At 47.0% G+C, this 21,121-nt stretch overlaps 1 protein-coding gene across 5 annotated transcripts in view; it reads right to left on the reverse strand.

The window, feature by feature from the left end:
• LOC119455590 (sulfide:quinone oxidoreductase, mitochondrial-like) overlaps positions 1-21,121 on the reverse strand; it is a 39,898-nt gene that overhangs the window by 9,674 nt on the left and 9,103 nt on the right. For 4 of the 5 annotated variants that reach the window (XM_037716995.2, XM_049668886.1, XM_037716996.2 and 1 more), the window contains exons 4-7: positions 19,460-19,513; positions 13,419-13,613; positions 12,534-12,752; positions 8,032-8,218 (exon numbers count right to left, since the gene is read on the reverse strand). In XM_037716995.2, coding sequence (XP_037572923.1) covers positions 8,032-8,218; positions 12,534-12,752; positions 13,419-13,613; positions 19,460-19,513 — 655 coding nt within the window. Of the gene's footprint in view, positions 1-8,031; positions 8,219-12,533; positions 12,753-13,414; positions 13,614-19,459; positions 19,514-21,121 lie in introns of all 5 variants that reach the window. The other variant, XM_049668885.1, reaches the window with a different exon arrangement.

Below are 21,121 nucleotides of genomic sequence, written 5' to 3' on the forward strand. Positions count from 1 at the left end.
GTACAACTCCTTCATATGGTTCATATATATTCACCTTCTGCAAGCGTGGGTGTTTAACCCAGTTGCACGATACCTTTTTCTTCGCGAGCAAAGTGACGCATTATTGCGGACTGTCATGCAAGTACGAATGTGTAAAATGCTTCCCGAGTTTGTGGTATCTTCCAATCAGAATATGAGTGGCACAGTGAAGGATACATGCGTCAAGTTGTCTGGTCGTTCAGAATGTTACATGCGCGTTTTAACGCGATAGCGTTTAGGGCCCCGTGTCGCAGAAAATCCGGCGTCGGCAACCGGCGTGTGATCGCGGGTGGGGGAGAAAAAGTTGTCGCAGTTTCACCTGAAAGGCAAAGCATCAATTGCGATAGCAAACTTGTAGAGAGCTATACGGAGTAATGATATTAGCTTTATCAGCTGTATAAACTTGGACATGCAGCAGCATTGGCAACACGCAGAACTGTTGTCGACGCCATCGGCGTTTTGCCCGCGTTCGCTCAAAATGCGTGCGGCGTTGGTGACTGTTGCCGGAGCCTCTGATATAAATAGGCACTTAGTGCCGCAGCTAAACGTCGCCTCCCTTCCCTCCCCCTCCCCCACGGCCTCTCGCGCGTCGGAAGAAGGCGCGTTTGCTCTACATATATGGTGATTGTAAAGGAGAAAAGAGACGCCTACTTCTGCAGCCCTTAAGCGAGCACGGCGCAGAACGCGCGTTTGTTCTCCGCCGTGCTTTCAGATAGATAAGTGGTTCTTGAGGGAAAGGGAAAGGTTGGCGCTATCTTCTGCAGCCCTTGAGGGAGCACGGCCCAGCGCCAATGTGCGTTCACTCCCCGTGAAAGACACGCCCCTCGCGCCCTTTCACTCGCACATACAGCGTTCGGCGCGCGGCGACGATTTCATCTCCAAATGACGTCATACGGAACCTCATGGCGACGGCGACGGCGACGCCTACGGCAGAAATCTGCTTTTGAGTGTCCATATAATTGCTATCGCAATAAAATCATCCAACCACATCGACCGCGCAGGCCCTCCACGTGGTGCAAGGTTTTGGTGCACGAAAATTGAATTTCTCACATTGAAATCTGTCAGAAAAATAGTAAAGTACGACTTTAGCATTCGACGTCGGTTTGTAATTTGAATGTACGTGAAAACCTAATTCTGCTACGAGGAAACTCAGACACAAACCTCTTTTCCAGCATTTCTACCAGATCTGCGCGCGTCAGGGCAATAGCAAACAATTATTAAAATAATAAAAAAAGGTGCTAGGGCCTTCACATTTTAATATAAGACCACTTATATTGCCCCTGCAAAAACGTCTTTCCAGCAAAGCATTTTGGTTAAAGTGAAGCCGACTTTAAAGGGATCGGTGTAAGCTTGGTCTTTGTAAGCTGGCTTTCCTACGTTCAGTGTTGCAGTGAATGAAGCCTACTTGCCGTATGTGCGATGCGATGCGATGTGAACGGGTCCCGATAACGCTCTCGCGTTCTACTCCTAAAGGCGAAGCTTAAGCGTCCCCCATTTTTTTTTCAAAGGAGTACTTGAGCCCAGTGAGTGAAAGGAAGCTTTATAACGATATTGTGGACGCGATGATACCATTGCCAGTGTACCGTTTACCGACACCGTGGAGGGCCCGGACAGCATGTTCTAAAGCGTGTGAAAAACATGCCCGTTAGACCTTCAGTTGAAACATTCATTTTAAGTTACATTCCAACACGTTAACTGTTCAAATTTGGTTTCACGAATAAGGTGTATTCTTTCCCTGGACAGCAAACTGCCTCCTTTGCAGAGAAGCCCGAAACAATAGACCATGTTTTTTGGACTGTCGGGATACGATCTTTACTTAGGATGTCCTCCAGAGAACTTTAAAAAACTTCCTTTAGACCCATACGGCATACGATTCCTACCAGTTAAGAGTAAATGCATTCCTTTCGATGTAATCATGCTCCTGGGCTTCCACGAGGATGCAAGTCCGGCATGCTGATGTCAATACATGTCCTGTACGTGAAAACTATTGAGAGTGTGGTGTCCTCAGAGAAGCTTATAGGGCTCTTGCAGACCTACCCGACTGGATTACCTAATTGGATGAGCTGGTAACTCTGAAGAAATTTTAAACCTGTCGTGATAGCCGAAGTATGGCTGTTGCGTTATTTATCGTTCTTGTGAAATGTTGCGTTTGAATTCCAAAACAGGCAATAAAGAAAAAAAAATGTTTAGACCAGTGAGTAAGACACTCAGCTTCTGAGGGTGCGGTCGTAGGTTCGAATCTCACCACTACCAACGTTTTTCCTTCCTAACTTATTTGTTTTATTCATTGATTTCTTTATAACGATTCGTCTTAGGTGACAGACGGTCGGGTTTGGTTTCCTTTGGACGGTTTTACAGGGGTGGCATTACGCTTGCACCGCTTGCGTTATGTTCCGTCCTTCTATCTAGGCCTATCGATCGCCAGACGAACCCGGTACATCCATAGCGCACGCAGAACCCGCAGCAACTGCCAGAGAAGGTGAACCCAGCGCGCCTCTGGCTACCCTCCTCTTCCGCGGCGCGCTCCTCCGCACCTACCGGGGCGCGCGCTCCTGCTCCGGCGCTCGCTTCCCTCTCCCAGATCGGCGGCCACCGACTTAATGTCGCCGATTTCAAAGCCGGAGCATGTACGCTTGCGCGTTAAAGTCACTGGCAATTCAGAGGTAAATGCGTCAGTATTAAGTCGCACCTCTTTGAGGTCCCGGATACATGATTGAACCAGGTATGTATGTATGTATATATATATATATATATATATATATATATATATATATATATATATATATATATATATATACACGATATTCTAAGCTCTCCCACCCCGTCTCTACATCTAACGCGTGACTGGCTTTCCGGGCTACACACACATACTTTTACAGCGAAATTGTTAAGGGCTGGGTTTCCCAGGATCGTGTCCGCGCGTAGAAATAAACTATCATCATCATTGGCTCAAGCGTCGTCGTCTTTTTGAGCGCACGGTCTCTCCTCCCTCCCGGCCGGCTGAGCCCCCACTATCATTAACTGAGCATCCGTGCGGAAGGTTTCTGCAACAGTAGCCGAGCAGGTTGCTGTAGCTATATCACTGAAGGACCCTCTACGTCCCCATATCTTTACACTCTAGGTCTGCAGCCCGAGCGTTCGCCTCCGGCTCGATCTCAAAGGAGGCGGTGGCCATCCTCGGCACCGAGGGTGCTGCTGGTTTTCATATCATCAAATGGTTCCCGGCCCATATGGGAATCAATGTGCACTCTGAGGTTGTTAACGCCAATGAGTTAGCCCATGACTGCGTGCGAGGTATAACACACCGCGGTGGTTCCGGTAGACTCACGGGCGGCGACTTAGGACTGTACAGGGATTCGCTCCTCACCTTTCATGAAATCTTGGCACATTATCAACTTGCTCGGCGGGCCTTTCCGCTACTACATCGTACACTCACTAGAGCACAGTCGTCGGCCTTTCGCATGCTCCAAACGGGGTCGTTCCCCTCCAGGGGCCGATTCAGTCACTTCGCGCCTAATGTAGAACCCCACTGTCCAGACTGTGGGGAGGCGTACTGCTCTTTATCTCATATGCTCTGGCAATGCCCTGCGTTACGCAGCTCATCGCTTACCACTCTAACGGACTGGGAGGCAGCCCTTAAGAGCGGCGAGCTCTCAGAGCAACTACGGACTGTCCAGAGGGCCTGCGACAGGGCGGAGGACTGCGATCTTCCGACCCCGACGTGGGTGCGGCCCGCGACGGCTACGGCGACTTCCTGAAAAGGGAGGTACCCTAAAGCGGTTCCTCAGGACCACCAATAAAGTTCTTTGTCTGTGTCTGTCTCTTTCTTCTCTTTGCGCCAGTCGACCTTTTATGCCGCGTTGCCCCCTGAGTAGAGTTGGGCCCGGCTACGAGGCTAGCGCGGCAAGCCTGCTGGAAGCTGCGCCCGACTAGAGTTGAGCCCGGCTGCTGACGCGCGATCTTTCCCCCGCCCCTCCGGCTGCTCCGCTTGCGTCTATTGACAGGGCCGCTGGGGGAGAGATAGGCGGCTGACACGCATGATTGTGCGTGCGTGTTCCCGCTCTCCTTTGGCGCTGAGCCGTGCTCCCTCAAGGGCTGCAGAAGATAGCGTCAACCTTTCCCTTTCCTCACGAACCACTTACTACCCACTCTCCGACTGCAGCGCAAGCGCGCAGCCCTGCCGGCCTCGGCCGCCTCTGCCGCGGGCTCTCTCCGGGCTCCCGCATGTCTACGAAAAAAGTAGGCCAACAGAGGAGTGGGGTGTGATAGGAGAATGACTATTGTCTGTGAACGTCGTACAAAAGCGTGAGGAACGCGCTAGGAAGGCCGTCGCCCGTGGACGCCGAGTCAGTTCCTTCAGAGCCGAGCACTGTATAGCCGTCGTCTAGGTGGTAAAAAATACCCGTTGGTGCTACTCGGAGCCGGCATTGAAGCCTCTTTCCCGGGTACGTAGCGAAGGGGTCGATTTACCATGTTGTAGCCAAATTCAACATAGCAAATCCCCAATATAGATAAATCGCCAACATAGCAAATTCCCTCTTCATAGGGTGGGAGGGCTCGGGCTTTTTTAAACGCGAAGCATTTCTTGCCGGTGGCTCTGTCCGTCGTTCCCGCGTCCCACACCCCCACAGCGCATGCGCTTCCCCTCCCCTCTCTCTCCTCTCCTACGCTACCCCCTTTCTCTCCTCTAGGAATCCTGTACGGAGCGGCGCCCGCGTCCCACACCCCCACAGAGCATGCGCGTCCCCTCTCTCCTCTCCGCTCCCCCTTTCTCACCTCTTGGAATCCGGAGCGGCGCGCTCAAGAGGTGGTGCGACAGCTGCATACTCCCCTGGGGGCGCCACGGTGACGGAGAAAATGACGGAGCGCGCGCGCCTCACTCTCTCTCCTGCGCAGCGCCGCGATGAGCGCTCGGCCGCGAAACCATCTCCCGCTCAAGCTGCATACTCCGCTGGGGGCGCCACTGTAGTTCCGAGGTATGAACATGACGGAGAGCGCTCACCTCATTCTCTCTCCTGTGCGGCGCCGCGATGAGCGCTCGGGCCGCAGCCGCGAAACCATCTCCCGCTCAAGCTAACCATCTCCCCGCTGCTTCGCATCCACACATGGTTCCCTTTAGCGGGAGATGGAGTAATTTTTATTACTTTGACACTGCTAATGCTACCACATTAAAAAACAACAGTATTTTAGACACCTCTCTTTATTTCTTTATTTAGGATGTAGTGTCTGCAACAACTACTGTACTCGCAGACGGGGCATTTTGTCTTTCAAGTTGCTGATAAATGTCCATTTGATGTTTCCACCGTGGTGTAGGCGAGATCATTTTTGAGCAAATTTACATTTAAAGGGAGCGATGTACCATGAATGTAAAGGAAGGTGCTAAACAAATGCGAACTCTGGATTATGAGAAACTTCTGCTGTCGTATTAGAAGTGGCTACATCATTTTTGGACAACCCTTACATCACTATGATCTGTCTTACTCTAGTTGATATTCTTTAATAACTCTCCCGCACTGCTGTCAATTAGTGTGAATAGCGACAACGGTCACAGAAGAAAAACAACAAAAGCACGAACTTCGAAACGAGTTTTACTGCAATGTACATCACCGAACGACACAATCAGTACCAAACAGCATTACTCAGCGAGAGGTTACCGCTTACCCCGCGTATATTGTGTTTGAATGTCGCTGATTAGTTTGCATTATTCTTCCCAGCACACAACTGAAATTTAGACCATGCCAGATTTCTCTGGCAACGATGAAAAATGCTCCTCATGGTTCCAGCGTGAACCTCATTTATCTATTTTGATCTAAATGTTTTCTGACAATATTCCTGTGACACGCGACCTGAAAACAACCTGATAACGGACATTTGCTGCAACGTGAACATAACCAATTCCAGCTAAAAAAAAAAAAAAAAGATATGCGTATTGTTAGTTGCGCCTGTCCCCAGACGCCCCTGATTAGTCTATTCAACCGAGAACTGAGAACGTTCTTCTCCTGCTCGCACGCCTGCTTCGCAGCAAAGCCTCCCCGATGCAGTGCACAATAGACATCTCGTACGTTTCTTTCAAGCATGCCGTGGAAAATTAGGATGGGCAGCAAAAGTGAAGACATGATAAGAAAATATTCCGAATGTGTTTTCTGCAAGCTTCTACGGTTTCCGATTTCTGCAGTTCCTGAAGTCGTCATTATGTCCTCAAATACCTCGCGCACCCGTACGCCAGCAGTAACATGACAGTAATGGCATTGCGGCTGCCTTGCGGCTCTTGCACATTTGACTCTTGCACATTTTCGATAAAATACACACCCTCAGTGCATGCATTTCTGAGCACGTAAGTTTGTGACCTTGAATCAGAGGCCTCACTTACGCTACACGTTATTCGATAGCAGAGCTGCGAGATCGATTGCATCAGCATTAGCTCAGTGCTTTTTGTTATGTGCCCTGCATTAAGAACCTTCTCTCGTCGGTCTAATTATTCAACCAAGACAGATTCACAGAAAGAGGGCGACAAAGCAGACAAGAGTAGACCCAACGTTTCGACACGTTGTCGAAACGTTGACGTATACCAGGTCGCCTGGAACTACAAGTACCCTTGTTGAAACGTTGGCTCCAGCGTGAGGACATCCCTTGCACACTGCTCCTCTGAGCACTACTGAAATCTTTTGTGATATTGTCGAGCCCGAAGTCCGAGTAAAGCAGTTCAATAAAGAACGAACAATTTTTGCCTTACTGTTATTTATATACTTTTGTTTTATATAGCGGCTTCGTGTCGCTCTACGAGCGAAGCGCTGCTTCCACAAGGTCCGGCCTTCTAAGAAATCAGAGAACGTGCTCACGTTTCCCAAACACAGACAGTAAGCGGACACCCACCTGCAGCACCGAGCGTGAGAACCACCGCATGCCTTACGAGTGCCTGCTTTCCATTTGCGCCGCGTAGGACGAATGGACAACGGCACCGGCAACCGGTGACAACGCACACGCACCGCAGAATGAGAATATTTTTTAAGTGTGGGCTCTCAGAAGGAAGTGGCTAGTGAAGTGACTTTTACGTAGCACAATTATATGAATGCGGCTTCGGATTGTGAAATAAAATATTGCAGGGTTAAAGATAATCTTTTTTCCATCTTCCTAACGTAGAAACACTACAAATGTGCTGAAAGAAGCTACCCATAAGCGGACGCTGTCTGGAGCGAAAATGGACCTTCATATATAAACAGAAAGTTTGCTTCTGAGACCAACAAGAAGTTGCTTTGGATGAAGAGGCCTTTCCAAATAACGTTACTTTATGTAATAAATTACTTGCCCCATGCCCTACACATTCAAATGTCGCATAACAACAGGAGAAATATTGCTCATTTGCAGTATCTCTTCGCAGCGGGACAATCGAACATGTAAGTTATGCTACTTATTAATTTCTTGTTTTAGTAAGCTAAAGTGCAGCCCAGGTTCGTTGTACCACTTGAGCAAATCCACGAGGAGCTTTGAACGCAGCGAAGGCCGCGAAGCGTACCTGCTCTTTTAAGATTTACCGTTGACTCTGTGCCGACTAAGCAGATCAATGCCAAAACCATCAAATAAAGAGAATGTTAACCAATTGGTGCTGTCCTATGATTACGGATACGATGCCGGAATCTCCAGCGGCCTTTTCAGCCGGCATCTTAATCCAATACTTAATAAAATGCATTTGGGGTTAGTTTAATACGTTAACTGCAATCAGCGCTTATCCTGCATCAGCGCTGGTGTTTACGTCGGATTTCGCGCTGTAAACAATACGCATCTGTAATCAAGCCACGCAGCTCTACACATAGCTTGCTACAGTTTATTAAACAGGATAAGCATTCTGGCTGTATAACGCACCTATGGAATCCACTTGCTTGATCATCATTTCACTGAAATCGACCGCGAACAAAGTAGCACGTAATCCCAGTCGGTGGCTAAATTAAAGCCCACAAGTAAGCAAATGTACGAGCGCTTCAGCAATCAAGTGCGACTTGATGGAGTTAGACTGACCAACGGCGGCTGCTGTCTTGGACGTGGGCACGTTGGTGCAGTCACCGATGCCAAAGACGTTGGGGTAGCGCTTGTGCTGCAGCGTCTCGCCGTCCACGTCCAGGTACCCGGCAGCATCGGCGAACGAAGGGCCCGTATTGATCACCGCTGACGGCTTCATCGGGGGCACCACGTGAAGCATGTTGTACTGCACGTTGGTGGAGGTAGGGAGAGAATGCCAGCTTTTGTTGTCAAGTGTTACTAAGACAAAGGTTGACGGTACACGGATGCTCCAGTTCTGCCGTTAATTTTGGTGAAGGACGAATAAGTACGCATCACTATCAAGTGACGTGCCTGCATAAATTTTAGAAAAAATTCTGCCGATAAATACTTTCATCGAATTTCTCTGAATTTGAAGAGGGAAGAACAAAATTAGCCACGAAAGAACAGGCCGACCTAGAAGCAGTCAAAGTAAAAGCGGACGAATTAAGATTTGTGTTTGCGAACAAATATGAGGTTTTGAGACAGGAACGAAGTTAGCTGAGAAGTGATAAATGAAGCCTGAACTAGAATACTTAAGAGGGCATTAGTGACGTTTGAGGTAAGGCGCCAAGACAGCAAACAGGCAAGCTCCACGAAGCAACAAAGAAAACAACAACAACAACAACAACAAGAAACAACAACAACAACAACAACAACAACAACAACAACAACAACAACAACAACAACAACAACAACAACAACAACAACAACAACAACAACAACAACAACAACAATAATAATAAAACATCAGAGCATAAAATTGTCCTATTCTAGAGATAAGGTCGAATTTGCAGAATTGTCAAAGCTGATAAACAAGAAAGCAAGTAATATTCTGAATTAAAAAATAAGTAAGATTGAGGGAGCAGTAAAGAATGATGCATGGTACCTTGAGATCAGCATAAAGACTTGGCATCGGAAAGAATAAGATGTATGGGGGGAAAAATTAGCAGGGCAATATCATCAGCAATTTCGATGATATAGTAAAGGCTGCAGAGGAATTCTATCCTGAACTGTACGATACCCAGTGTGGCAACATAACCGTGATTGCACACAGGAATGAACGGGATACAGAAGTTCCATTTGTGGAACTTGGTGATGTTGTTATGTTTGCAAGGTATGTCCAGGGAAAAAGCGGCAGGAGAAGCTGGAGCAACATTCGACTTGATGAAAGATGTAAGGGATATTGTACTCGCAAAGCTTGCCGCCGAGCTCGCAAAGGTGTAGGGGATCACAAGGGGGATTTGCCGGACGTGATAATGTGGGGTGAAGCGAGAGTTCAGGGACATTCTCAGTATGTTTGAAGCGAGCTAGGATCTTGCCCACGGAGAATGGCAAATGGAGTGGCCTGGTCGGCGCTCAGAGTGCTGAAACTGGGATTGAAGGTCTAAGATTGTCGGATGATTGTTGCGTGGGCTTGTGAAAAAAGGTGTAAGGTGAGCGGGAGAAGCACACGGAACTCGCGGGGTGTTGCTTGTAGTGTTCAGGTCAGAAAGCTTTAGGGAAATAGAATTATGGTCATCAAAGAGGGTTGTTCGGTATGTCGTGAACGCAGGGGTCGAATGAGTGTGCTCATTGCCTTCTGTTCCTTTATGGCCACGTATATATTCCAAGCGGATATGAGGGTTGCGACGTGAGGACACGTGAGCGTTCAGATGAGCCCGAAGGTAAAAAGGAAGGAACTTTACCCGAGTCTTCCAGAATGTTTCTCCAATCAACCGTCTACCTCGACTCAAGAAAGTGGATGGTAGCGCCGCCTCTGGACTGAAGTGGTCACTACCCGTCACCGGCACTGCACAGCAATATCTGGGCGAAATTTTGGTGAACGAGCGCTCACGACGTGTATTCAGATGCGCCGAAGTGAAATCCGTTTTCGCAAGAAATTTTTCCCCATTAGGATTCACCGATAAGCGTTATTAAACCTCGGTGTCCTCTTCAGCCGACGGGCTGCTATTCTCTATTCTGTGTTTGGCAAGAAAGTTGGCAAACAAGTGCAGATAGACAGCCCGGAGTCATGAAAAAGAAAGAAAGCGAAACAAAAACGGTAAATTGGATGCAAAGCATGGAAACAAAAATGTCCATGAAAATTTACAAAGACAGCAGACAACAAGTTTAGAGAGAAATCTTGTACAACAACACAAAGTGCGGTGCCTTGCTATTTGAGACCCGATCTGATTGCCTGGTGACAAAAACATCCAGGAAAAAATATTCACCGCAGGATGATGCATGTGTCTGCTACGGCAAAAGTCCGGAGACGGCTCAGCACATCGTAATGAAATGCCAAGGTATTTTACCCTCCCAGGACCGCAGAGAACGTCCACCTTCAAGAAGCGCTGGTATTCAAAGCTGACGGGAGCGTTAACTGGTCAGCTGTGAAAATAAGCAAGATACTTTAGAGTATTGGTGAAAAAACAATGCAGAGAAGAGCTGGAGCTGGGGTCGTTACTGGCATAAGTAACTTTACGGTATAGAAATAGCTGTTTTAACGAAGAGAAAGAATACAAAATAGAGACAATTAAAATGCTTGACTGCAATATATGTAGTCAAATATGATTAGCTAAAGCAGGCAAGGTGACCATTTGTCGTCAGTCCGTTTCATAGAGGACGCGATTAGAAATCATCGATCATCATCATCATGGCTTAAGAGAGGGATAACGCGCAATAAAGCGGCCTTTCAACTGTGAATAACGTAACTTAGTGTAGAAAAAATATTAGAAAATTTAAACGCCCCTGGAAGTATTAAAGCACTAGCTTGGTGCTACCGCCCCAATTCAAATGATACTCGCACATCATCATCGTCGTCATCGTTTCTCGATGAGGCTGTTCCATCCACAGCGAAAACGGTAGATAGAGTGGGGCATTTAGTCTACTTTCCCTGCCTGCATCTTTGGTTTTGCTAATTAGCACACTTGCCAACCTGTGAACTTTACAATTCGGGAAATTCCGCAGGAAGCTTGGCGGGGGAGATAGCATGACTTTTTTTTAAAAGCTTCCCTGAGACTTTTCCAGTCATACATACGTACTTTATTTAGTAAAGTGGATTTAACTTTAGACTCAGCACACGGAGCAGCAAAAAAACTTGGAACAAACTTGGACTAGCAGCGAACTAGTTCTAGATCATGGTGACCTTTTCGTTGTCATAACTGTTGCCTATTTCCCCTGCTTCAAGAATTTGTATAAGTTTGCTCGAAGGAAGTATCCCTTCTGCATCCTTTCGCCATCAGAAGACTTAAATCTGAACGTACGGGGACCGACGTGCGAGCATTTTCTAAAAAAAAAAGTACTTTTTCGGAAAACTTGAGGCAACAATTGTGAAATCGTAAAGCAAGCCCAAATTCGTAAACATTACAAAAAATTCGCGAGAGTCGGCAGGTATGCTAACTAGGCACTTCGCTACACGTATCGCAGTGCCACGTCTGTTTAGAAAGTGCACTTCGCCTGTTGCTTACATCGAAACGGACGGAAGTGAAACCGCGCCATCGTGTCTCGATGCCCTACAGTTTTTCACGAAGTGCTCCATTGATAAAGGGGTGCTCTTGCAGAGAAACTGCTGCTTGTTCGCGCTCAAATTTCTCGTAGCTGAATGCGGTAGTGTTCTTTCTTTTTATTGGTTGTTGGAACACCGCGTTTGTCTGGTTCATCTAGATAAACCCCTTATCGCCCGAATGATTTTGCTTGAAGAAAAACATTCGTATTGCAGTTAGAAATACTTGTATGCGAGGTTAGAACAACCAAGTTACTCTCACATGATTGCTGGCCCGCCTGGGATTTGTAGACTGGTTTAAAGAAAACTGCAGCGGGGCATCTAGCACAAGGCAATGCCTTTGTATTCGCATGTTTTCCTACTGAACAAACTAAAACTTGGCTGGTGAACCGTATCACATCCTGTGGCCGTCTGTACGACAGTCGGTATTGAAGAGATGGAGACTTCAATGTATGCACCTGAATTGATGCAGCCACACGAGTTTCTTGATGCGTTCACCCTCGTTGGAAGCACCATGCCCAAAACGTTTTCTGAGTCGGAGATGGCGGCACGCTGGCGTGTTCGTGCTGGATGACCACACACGGTGTGGAAATGGGGATTTCTTTCGCTCCGTTCCGTTTGGATTTATGAGCTCAGATTCGGTATGTCGCTAAATCGCAACAACAGGCGAGAAGAGCTTAAATATGAACTTATCTGGCGTTAACGATCTAAAAATGTAATTTTCTCAGCGTAAAGCGCGGTGGCACGGTCTACCGACGGGAGAGTGAAACCCTTCTTTATCAACCCAGTGTACTACGTCTTTATTGCACATTGATTACGGCAGGCGTTTAGTTCCCCTGCAGCACATTATCTCGCATACTTTTCTATCGCGGGGAAGTGTACCACTTGGCATATAGTGGACTACGCGGTCATGACACACAAAGTAAGTAAATGTTTCCCATGCAGCTATGCAGCTACAATGCAGCCTTTTTTTTCTGTCGGGTGGGCTGAATGTACTCACCTTGAACGTGACGGTCTCCTTCGGATCAGCTGTGCTGTTAAGCAAGCGGAAGACAGCCTCCCTCTTGGCCGGCCGCACCTGGACCAACTCGTGCTTCAGGTTAACGGTGATTCCACGTCCCTTTACTACATCCCAGAGGGCGTCGGCGTACTTTTGCACAGCGAAGATCACACCCAAGGATGAATTGAAGATGATGTCCACCTTATCGCGCCGCCCTACCTGAGCAGTCAACAGGAAAACAGAGATTAATTTAGTAGTTAACCGAAACTTCTCGAAGGTACAAATAGACTTCCAGGAATGTCGTAGTAAGGTGACGAAAACTAACAACGACACCTGAGTGTCCTTAACGTGAGCAAAAATTATACAGAAATCTCGACTCCGTGGCTGACATTTAAACGCAGTTTTCGCGAGCCATCGCAGTTGAAAAGGAAAACATCTGCTGGCACCGCATGGCACCCTGAATTGCTCTAATAATTATTACACAGTAAAACTCTCCCCATTTTTACGAAAACGTGCTGTGCTTGATTAGCGCTACACTGCTGCTATGTTAATGCGTTTTGGCTGCGTTGTGTGTTGAACAGGAGTCATCTTTTAATGTGTGGCCGCAAAACAAGGCCAAGATGTGTAAAGCTCTTTTCATCTCACTTTACCTCTGCAGCGGCCCAAGGGCACAGTGCAGTGCTTCATGCCACGAACGCACAGTTGACCCTGGATACGTCTGTTAAGCTTTCGCTCTGCGGCCTATACGCAGAGCTCTGTGGCGCTCTTATCGGGGACGATTTATTTCGCTGTGCAGGGATTCTGCGCGCAAAGTAACCACTGTCGGAACGGTGAGGGAATCGCGCGGGCAAAGAAATTGAGTACAAATAGATGGCGCGTACGCACCTTTCGGAGGTATGCATCGGTGAGGTACATTATTTTCTGCGCTGCGCCGGGACACTTGATGGGCGTGGCCGGGTAAGTGAAGATGGCGTTGCCTTCCTTGAGCGCCTGCATCACCCGGTGCGTCTTGGTGACCGTGTTGTACGAGTAGTTGGAACACACGTAAGGCGTCTCCAAGGCTTCCATCAGGCCATCGATCTTTGCGACGTCAGCGAAAAGAAGCAAAAAGCCTAACCGAATAAGGAGGGCGCAATACAAAACCACCAAATAAACTCGATCAAGGAAAAAGAATAAGACTGAGAGAAAGCCATAGCCAGGCTAGAACGAACGACGTGTAAAATACGGCACGTGCAAGTAGTAGTCAAGCTATCCCGCCTGGTTCCGTAATGCGGATAAATAGAATTCAATACACCGTCTCTCTGGATGCAGTTTAAAAGCCACGAATGACTCTATTGACCTATTCCGCGATTTACTTGAGCCGCGAAATTCACAGTATGCAATGCGGTCTGACATACTTACGTAGCATATAAGCGTCACTATTCCCATAAAAGAGGTTCCAGCATTACCAAGCCAGAACTGGCAGCTTACCACGATCCTTGAAAAGAATAGTGTACAATCACAGCAGGGTCATTCCACGCGAAACGTCCCAGACTCTAAAAGCGACCATCGCTGATTCTCTTGAAATAATTGGGCTAGTTGGCTATTGTGTGAATGAGGTTTCAACAAAGTATTTTTCACGAAAGAAAATTATTTCGTGACGTAAGCAATATTTGACGTTTTTCACAAGAAGCAAATGTTGGTTAGAGGTAAACTTCCAAACTCAAGTGTGAAACCAGGTACAATGACAAATCTTGTTTTAGAAAATTCTACTGGCGTGGTTATTTCACGTGACGTCATAGGTGAACACATTTTGAATTTTCTGCGTTTATTGTCTCAATAAAAAAGCAAAATTGTGTTCTTTGAAAATTTTGGAAAGGCCCTCCAGGTAAAAATACGTGAGATAGCTCATATTTGCACCAGTCCTTCAGATTGTGATCTGGAAATTTTAATTCGAGTAAAACCTATTTGAGGCAAAAAAAAAAAAAAAATGTTGAAGTCCACAACCAATCTCACCGGTAGGCACTACTTAACTGTCTTCACTGCAAAACACGTGCGAGCCACAATTGAATTCTTGTCGTGCTAATGAACTCGTTATGCATAAAATATGGGCACATGCGTTTTTATGCTAAAAAAGGCACATGCTTTTTATGCGTAGAAAATGGCAGTAAAGTATCCGTTTACGCTGTTTAAATGTTCATGTCCCCGCAACAACGTATTTGTTGTTAGGCCAGCATGCACTAATAAATTTGTGCGATGAAAGCAAACCCTGGCTGCTTCGAGGTCATCGTCAGGACCGGGTAGTTATCTGACATGAGATTATTGCGCATGGTGCTGATTCATTGTTTTGTAAGTATTGCAGATCAGTATATTACGAGTCATGCAAGAACCTTAATCATTGAAACTCCGCTTCAACCGGGGCGTAGGAGACAAATGTCAATGAATTTCTAGTTTGCAGGCAAATTGCAAACTGCTGCGACTGTCCGTGGGCCTGCTTAAGCGCTGTTTAGTTATGGTGTGAAGCAGCAGAGAAGAAATGACTGTGTGATTATTCTGCCTGACAGGGGTAATTGAAGATTGCTGGGGGAGGCCTTAGTCCTGCAGTGGACATATAGAGTGGGTATGGAGAGGCGGCCAGCATGCGGACGTGTCAAATGTTTGTTCTTCTGACGCAGATGCTATCTACATACTCCTGTTCGACGTCATCGCTCACCGGTGCGTCTCAAGCATCGCCACCTGGCCTGCCATGCTTGCGCTTTTCTGCCAATTCTTCCGACAACCAGTGCTGCCCTGCACATCCGCCAGGAGGCTCCCTGGTTCCGTACCCAACAGCATTTGTTTCCCAAGGCCCATCACCAGCAACATCAAGCTTCTGCCGCCATTTAAATCTGCAGCTCTCGACGCGCTTCGCCAGTGGGCATGGAAAGGCGGCCAGCATGCGGACGTGTCAAGTGTTTGTTGTTCTGACGCAGGTTGGTCCCCATCCCTCATTATACTGAAAACGCACAAGCGATGTCACTTTGCTGCTTATTGCATGCCCAAGTGTGCTTTTCTGCATTGCCTGTGAATGTGTACAGGTACTTAGGCTTTTAATATTAGGTGGTGACGTCGAAATAAACCCCGGGCCCAATCCTAACACACCCTAACAAGGACGCAAAGCACACTTTCTTTGGATCTACTCTGCCTACTTTGTTGAAAGAGGACCCCAAAAAGTTCTGGAGTGTTGTTAGGGGTGCACGCGAAAACATTTTGTCAATAACTGATGACAGTGGCGTTACTGTTTCTCATTCGCAATGTTGTTACATATTCAACGAAGTATTTAAAAAAGCATTTTTAGATGAGTGTGTTGAGTACCTGCTGGAGTTTTGTGACGCGAACTTTCCTACAATGGTTCCTGTAGTAATTGATTACGATGGTGTCGTTAGCCTTATTAACAATTTAAAGGTTTCGTCATCTTGTGGCGTCGACAGTGTAAACGGAAGTACGGTTGCTTACTCCATGTTTTGTGCGATTTTTTCGCTGAGACTTTGAATTCTGCTGTGTTGCCTTCTGATTGGAAAGTGAGCAAGGTGGTACCATTGTTTAAATCTCGTGACATTCATTCTGCGCTAAGTTATAGACCAATATCATTGACTAGAGTCCCTTATAAGATTGTTGAACATGTCATTTACTCTTACCTGGTTAACTTTCTTGAAGCTAATTATTTTTTCACATCTCGTCAGCATGGTTTCAGGAAAACATACAGCTGTGAAACGCAATTAATTTCATTTACTAATGAACTCTTAGTAGCCCTAGACATGGGATTTTATATTGATTGTGCATTCTTAGCCTTTTCTAAAGCTTTTGACCTTGTCTGCCATGAACTACTTTATAGTGAGGTGTTTGCAGAAACCTACGTCGTCTATCGCAAAGATAGGCCCATTGCAGGTGGAGGTGTCTTTTTGCTTGTTCATTCATCATTACAGTCTTCAGCAATTGATTACGAGTGCAATGCACTGGAGTCCGTATGGCGCAAGACAGCCCTATCTGATAATTTCGCGTTCACTGTTGGAGTGGTTTATCGCTCGCGAAGCACAGTGCAAACATTATATGAAATTATCTCCGAGGCGTCAGCTCAGAAGATGCTTCTTGGGGGTGATTTTAATCTACCTGGGTTATCTTGGTGCAGTGATACGTGTATAAGTTCTAGCGGGCGCATGAATCTTGCGATGAAAAATATCGTGGACATGTTTGGTCTGACGCAGTACGTTACCAATCCTACTCGCAATGACGCTGTGTTAGACTTACTGTTTTGTAACTTGCCAAATTTCGTAAGAAATTTGACCATCATTCCGGGAATTAGTGACTATCTTGCTGTTGTTGCCGGTATCCGAAAAAAAAAACCGTGCGAAGTTATCTACGAGTAGAAGGGTCTACTTTTATGAGAAGGGTGACTATGATGCAATTTCTAAAAAAAAAAAACTTCGTAATTTTTTTTTGCTGTTTTCGAGTGCTTATCTGAGGAGCGTAATGTGCATGATATGCGGGTCAATTTTAAGAGCATGTTACTCGAGCTGGTAAGTGAACATATCCCCAATGTAGATCAGAACAATGTAATAGTGAAGCAAGGCAGTACGTTTAAGTACCTAGGTGTGCTACTGTCGTCTGAATGCTCGTGGAAACCTCAGGTAGAAATTATCATAGGCAAAGCTGGTAAAACTTTGAATTTCATTCAAGAGAAACCTGCGACGTTCACATGCGAATTTAAAACGTATGGCATATATTACTTGGGTTCGACCAATCCTAGAATATGACTGTGTTGTGTGGGACCCTCGTCTTAAGCAAGAATTACTTTCATTCTTCCTTCATATCATCTCGTATCGATCATACTCATAAAGTGTTTGTTCCTCGTTGTCACACTAGCCAACACTTTCGTTCTTTCGTTCCTCAAACTTGTAGTGATTGGAACCACTTGCCCACCTCCATTGTATCTGTCACGGATCCCAGCGGCTTTAAATATACGCTCGAATATGTTACATGATATTTACGTTGTTAATTTTTTGTATTTATTGTTACCACTACCTTCTGTAACGCCCTACACGCCCTGAAGGTACTGAAATAAATAAATAAAAAGCCGGCAGATTCCCCGCCCTGTAGGAATCGATGTGTTGCGAAGCAATGTGCGGGGAGCCTACCAAGGTAACGAAATGAACATGAGAGCACCAAGACGTAGGCGGTTGTTTCATGACATACATGACACGCATTCATGTCATCAGTCCTCAGAAATCCCTTTAGCTACGCCCAAGAGAGTATGTCATGCTCATGTCGATGACTTCGACTAGAGCACTGCATTTTTTCAGCCCGGGCCGTTTTTACGTTGGGTGGCCCGCCCGAGCCCGATCAAAACTTTTATGGCGAGACCCGGGCCCGGCCCGGGCCCGGAAATAATCTACGTTACCCGCCCGGCCGGGCCCGCCACCCCTTTACCTTAGGCCCGAGCCCGGCCCGAGCCCGACTCGAAACCGGCCCGAACCCGGCCCGAGACCGAAAAATAATGTTTTTCATAGTTGAGACGCCCGAGAATATACTCGCTGCACGTTACATGCACACCACCAGAAAGCCCGAGCCCGGCTCGAGCCCGTGTCAAAAAACCCGAGCCCGGCCCGGGCCCGGGTCAAAAAGCACACGTGGTGCCCGAGTCCGGCCCGAGCCCGTGAAAAAACTGTTCTACCCGGCCCGGCCCGGGCTTTCGGGTAAGCCCGAGCACGTGCAGTGCTCTAACTTCGACCACCAATCTTTAGCGTTTCCTTCACTTAGTACCAAATCTGAACCCATTCCATTGATTTCTGAGTGTTAATCTTTTTTTGCTGAGTAATTGTCATTTTTGCTGAGTCATGGTCAAGGATACGACTTCTACCGTCATCCTTTAGTGTTTCCTTAACTTAGCACCCACGTCAGAACCCATTTCAGTGGCTTTTGAGTGCTAATCTTTTTTTCGCTGAGTCATGGTCATTTTTGCTAAGTCATGCTCATGTCTATGACTTCTACCATCATTCTTTAGTGTTTCCATCACTTAGTGCCCACGTCCGAATCCATTCCAGTTGCTTTTGTGTGTTGATCTTTTTTCGCTGGGTCATTGTCATGACCTACATGACACGCATGTCATGACATTTATGTTATCACCTACCATTTCGGTTTGTCATACACTATTGTCATACTATGCCAATTTTGGTACATTCCAAGTTAACCAAACGACCATGAGAGCACCAAGATGTAGGCGGTTGTTTCATGACCTACATGACAGGCACGTCATGATATTAATCTCATGACCTATCCTTTATGTTCTAATAAATCAGCTGTGTAAACTTGGACATGCAGCAACAACAGCAGCGCGCAGAACTGTTGTCGACGCCGTCGGCGTTTTGCTCGCGTGCAGTGTTGGTGACTGTTGCCGGGGCCTCTGGGGGCGGCTTGGATGTTTTCGTCGAAATCAGAAGGAGAAACTTGTCAAGCAGCGTCGGAAGTCTTTACCCTCTTCTCGCCTCCCAACGTTTTTATATAAATACGCATTTGGTGCGGCAGCTACACGTCGCCTCCCCTCCCTCCCTCCCTCCCTCCCTCCCGTCCCCCCACGGCCTTTCGCGCGACGGAAGAAGTCGCGTTTGCTCTCTATATATGGTGATTGTAAAGGAGGAAAGAGACGCTTAATTCTGCAACCCTTCAGGAAGCACGGCGCCGAACGCGCGTTTCTTCTCCGCCGTACGTTCGCTCCCCGTGAAAGCGCCCGTCCCTCGCGCCCTTTCACTCGCACATACAGCGTCCGGCGCGCGGCGACGATTTCATCACCGTTGACGTCATACGGAACCTCACGGCAACAGCGACGGCGACGCCGACGGCAGAAATCCTCTTTGAGTGTCCATATAATTGCTATCGCAGTAAAAGAAAGCTCGTAGAAGTAGCGCTCTTACCAAGTCAAACCGCACCTGGATTCCCATCGCTACCACGAGGAAGTCGTACTTGATCTAAAAGAAAAGAAAGAAGAAAGACGTAAGAGCTATGAACCGGCAAAGCACCTGTGCTTTATAGGCTAATGTGGTCATCCGCTTTCTGAGCGCGTTCGGCTAAACTGCTCATTCGTTTTCTGAGCGTGTTCGGTTAATGTGGTTATTCGCGTTCTGAACGAGAAAGCTTGTGGTCGAACTTTCAGAAGTTTGAAGTTTATTTCCCTATAAATTAGAGAAGGAACAGAGAAAAGCTGGAAAATGCACATTAAAAAAACACCCTACTCTTTTGACTACATCACTTAGGTGTTTAGAGCAGCCGACACCGCCAATTCAACGAATGAAAAAAAAAAAGAAAATCTAGCATACAGTTAATTTCAGCACAAGAAATTGTAAGATGAGAAGCCCTATCGCATCAAACTAACAGCCATGACAGAGTTTAAAATTTCGCGCGATTAACAAGGCATACTGTGAAAAACAACACATTGCACATAATTGGAGCTAACAAATGACGAAGCCAAGTAAAGCGCAAGGAAAACTAACTTTGTTGTCATTTAAATGTAGAAAAAGCGCTGAAAACGTAAATAAAGATTGATGAATTGAGCCCCTCAGTTCCTTTGACTGTTCTCGCAAGATGAACACCGTAACTGCGGCCGCGCATTGCATACCGAGGAACTCTTGCCAACCATTGTGTCACACCATAAGGGCAAGTAAGGTGTTAAAATGTGAAAGAAATCGACGCCCTCAACGGCTATGTGTTAAGATCCGGAAATCGGCATGCGATACTCGTTTGAGTTACTGTAACATTACGTTTGCAGGAATATTACGCAGCAGTGGATTGGTGACCGGCTCGTTCGTCATTAATCAACTGCTCTCCAAGGCTTCGCGAATTAAGGACTCCGATTATTTGACGGGGACGCATTAGGGAGATGTATAGCATACCTGAATAAATCAAGCAGGCTAGGCAACTATTTGTCTCCACCCCGTTTCAAAGGGAATGCCATTAAATCATCATCATCATCACCAACCTCACCCCCATCGCAACTCAATGGTGTACGAGATGAGGCCGACGAAAAACCGTTGTCGGCAGTCAGAGCCCAGTGACCGTATTCGACAACTCTTCACATTTACTGCCGTTCCGCTCAGACCAGTGACACAGATGCTCAGCGAGAACGCTAGCGCGTCTATAGTGTGGGTGCGCACAACGCTTGTACCTGCAGCGGAAGGTGCAGAAAGTGTCCTTGGCTCCGCCACAGAGGCGATCGAGCGTAGCGTTAACGGTGGGTGAAGTTCGATTCGCCGTCATCGCAGCCAAAATCACTCCGCGTTGCTGGAGGCACTCGCGCTAAGCCATCGCGCGCGTGCCGCGCATGCGCCTCGAGCGTCTGTATCATTGATATCGCAATAAAAGACAGTGAACAATACTTCGTCATAGTACGATCCACACATATATCTTAACTTTTCTCAGAACCTATTTTGGCACAACCTAACGCATCCTTTCATTCCCTTCTCGGCCTCGCCCGTAGTAACGGGAGATAACGGGAACAAACTCCGGGGAGACATTGCGACAGTAAGGAACTTATGCACAAATGAAAAAGTCATTTTGAGGTGCGAACGTCTGCCTATTCC

This window comes from Dermacentor silvarum, chromosome 6 (assembly GCF_013339745.2).
Source record: "Dermacentor silvarum isolate Dsil-2018 chromosome 6, BIME_Dsil_1.4, whole genome shotgun sequence".
Taxonomy (NCBI): domain Eukaryota; kingdom Metazoa; phylum Arthropoda; class Arachnida; order Ixodida; family Ixodidae; genus Dermacentor; species Dermacentor silvarum.